This window comes from Sinocyclocheilus rhinocerous, unplaced genomic scaffold, assembly GCF_001515625.1.
Source record: "Sinocyclocheilus rhinocerous isolate Xijiao unplaced genomic scaffold, SAMN03320098_v1.1 scaffold2639, whole genome shotgun sequence".
NCBI classification, from domain to species: domain Eukaryota; kingdom Metazoa; phylum Chordata; class Actinopteri; order Cypriniformes; family Cyprinidae; genus Sinocyclocheilus; species Sinocyclocheilus rhinocerous.
The window spans coordinates 188122-191005 of NW_015644415.1; the positions used below are offsets into that span (position 1 = coordinate 188122).

The 2884-nt window shown below is 40.5% G+C and overlaps 1 protein-coding gene across 1 annotated transcript in view; it reads left to right on the forward strand.

Annotated features, from left to right (window-relative positions):
- Window positions 1-1051: 1051 nt before the first annotated feature.
- LOC107758328 (grifin) overlaps window positions 1052-2884 on the forward strand; it is a 4367-nt gene continuing 2534 nt past the window's right edge. The window contains exon 1 of the mRNA XM_016576042.1: window positions 1052-1148. Coding sequence (XP_016431528.1) covers window positions 1137-1148 — 12 coding nt within the window. The 5' untranslated portion in view covers window positions 1052-1136. The remainder of the gene's footprint in view (window positions 1149-2884) is intronic.

Below are 2884 nucleotides of genomic sequence, written 5' to 3' on the forward strand. Positions count from 1 at the left end.
CATATGAGATGTAATCTAGCAGGACGGAGCCCCTGGCATGCATGCAGATAACAGCACACTGTGATCAGAATGCTGCTGTGTCCATCCTTACTATCTCAGGGATGGAGGAGGGTGTTTAGGGTGGGGCCCCCGGCCATAACCGCCTGGTCAACTGTAAACACACACACACTGAACTATACAAACCATATACGATCACTGGCAGAGAGTAGAGTGGGTCATTTTGGACATTCAGTCTCCAAAGGCCATAGTAATAAGAGTCTGCTTAAGAGCTGTCTGATTTTGTTACTTGCTTTAACGTAGTGCAAAGTTTGAGTGATATTGTGCACATAAGATCATGATATTTTATTCATGAACTTCAAGTATTGTTAAGGCCTAGGCGGTATAGAAATTCAGAGTATTTTGCAGCTGTAAGCAGGGACGTACATTCGGCCCTGATGAGCTTTAGAAAGCCATTGTGACTAAAAGCAGACAGGAAATTCCTGAGGGCTGGCAGATTTGATAGGCTATAAAGTCCAAACAGACACCCACATGGATAGTTGTTTAATCCCCAGGATCAGCAGCCAATCATTCACCGCTACAGAAAAACACATCAAAAAATGTCACATGGCACCTCTCGCTCATTGCTGATGTCAACAATTCCTCTCTGCCAGCTCCTACAGGAATCCCGGGCGGCTGAAATACAGTCATCAAAATCACATTATCTTCCCCCAGATAATGTATACACTCCATTGGCTGAAAAACAAATCCCGTGATTCATTTCAATAGTGATGTTTTGTGTTCCATAATGAGCGATGGATCATTAACCACATCATTATTTCCATATACGATTTCCATTACATCTGCAATCATACTTATGCAACTGGTGAAGTACCTGAAATGCTTTGCCGTGATTCTGACCTAATGTTATTTCTGGTTGTCTGTCACAAGCCTCCCATGTGGCCTAAGGCAAAGCTATTGAATTGCATTGTATTTCTACGCTTTTTTCTATGCATGAACCCGCCACACACAAAAGCCCATTTTGCAGGCTTGATCCTGCTAAGCTCACCCTCACGTGGTGTCGCCCTCTCTTTAAATGACCCCTCACTACCAAAACACATCCAGCTGGAAGCTGATCAATAGACGGCCCTGCCAACAAGATGACATTACGGGTAAGGGAAACACTGTCTGCTAACCTGCGAACAGAAGCAGGTCAAGTTTACTTATTGTGTTGAGTAACAGCTAAGTATTTCAAGATTTTGTGATGCTAAAATGTGCTTGAGCACTTAAATGGAAAGTTGCTGATGTGATTAAAGCAGTTTTTAGTCTGGCATAGTCTTTAATTTTAATCATTTAAACCAGAGGCAGGTTTAGATGATAAATATTTGATTTAAAATGTACACCTTCTCCTATAAGATGGTAGCGTGACTCTTAACTCTTCTGCATAGTTCATCTCTCTCTCTCTCTCTCTCTCTCTCTCTCTCTTTGCAAGCGAAACTAATGATGCTTTAATTATTTTCCGTGCGGCTGCACTTAAAGTAATGAGGACAGTAAAAGGCTCAGTTTCGATCTAAAGAACACTCCATCTTTACCTGTAAAACACCAGAAATCAGCTTGCTTTCCTTTCCGATGTCATTGAGAGGCTTTTAAACAACCAATGATTTTTGGTACAGCTCCAGATCTGCACTTTTCTAGTTCACAGATACTGGTTGCTGCTTGCAATATATGTTCATATATGCTGCATGAAATCTCACGCATATCTCTGCAAGCAGTTACTGGAGTCTGACGCTCAGCGTTGATGAGCACAGGAAGCGTGACTAGTTTTGCAATTCCCCTAGGATACCCAAACAGATCTCACCCTGTGGCACCAAGCTCTATGAAAGGGGCTCATAATCCAGATAACAGAGCATGCAGCACAGCGTAGAAGCACATGAAAGTCTCAGATAAAACAGGTGCTGGCCAATGGAGCTGAACTGATAATGCGAATGCAGGCGACGTCTCACCTCTGCTCAAAGAAACGCCATCCTCTAATGTCCTTCCAGTCATCGCTGAGTTTAATTCTCTGTCTGCCCGATTTCTGCCAGCTAGCCTAGTAACTTCATATGTTTGTGTGATATCTAAACTGCTTTCATTAGGATAATATTAGCATATGAGCATATTGTTCTAATGAAGGAGGGTTATCGATTTCAGATAGTCTTTAAAACACTATTACTTGTTTATTTGTATTTATGCTATGTCTTCATATATTTTGCATTTTGCAAACTGGGATTTTGCTGACTTCATTTGGCAATTACTTTTTATGCCCAGCACTGCAAAAAAAAAAAAAATTGATGGAATTTCATTCAGCAGTGACGGATGGGATTAGTTACTCACAATCCTTGCAAGCTATCTGTATGAAAAACTACTGCCTGCTTGATTATTAATGTCATAGATAGCTTCAGGCTACAGAATATTGCTATAGCGTCTTCATTTCATTCTTAAACGGTGATAGCCATGCAGTAAAACAAAGGTCTATTAATTCATGATGAAGTCGGAGATGAGATTCCTGAATGGAAGCCTTTGGTAATTGGACAGTTATAGCTCCTAAGCACCCTGGGTCGCCTGAACCGTAAATACTCTTCATTACTGATAGATCAATTCTAGGCTTATATATCTGCTGATATTTAGTCATTTGGACATTATCAGCATTGGTTTCCACTTGTGTCAGTTCCAGAATCTACCAACAGCCAAGTCAATGAATAAGCCTCAAATACTTATAATATTATCACAATGTAATATTTATGTATTTGATACAGTATGCTGGGATTATATTAGCTTCTAGTTATCAGTATTGCCATAAACATCAGGCGTTTGAAAAACCCTAAATGTAATCTGTAATATTCAGTGAATGTGATGAAGCTTGTTCCCC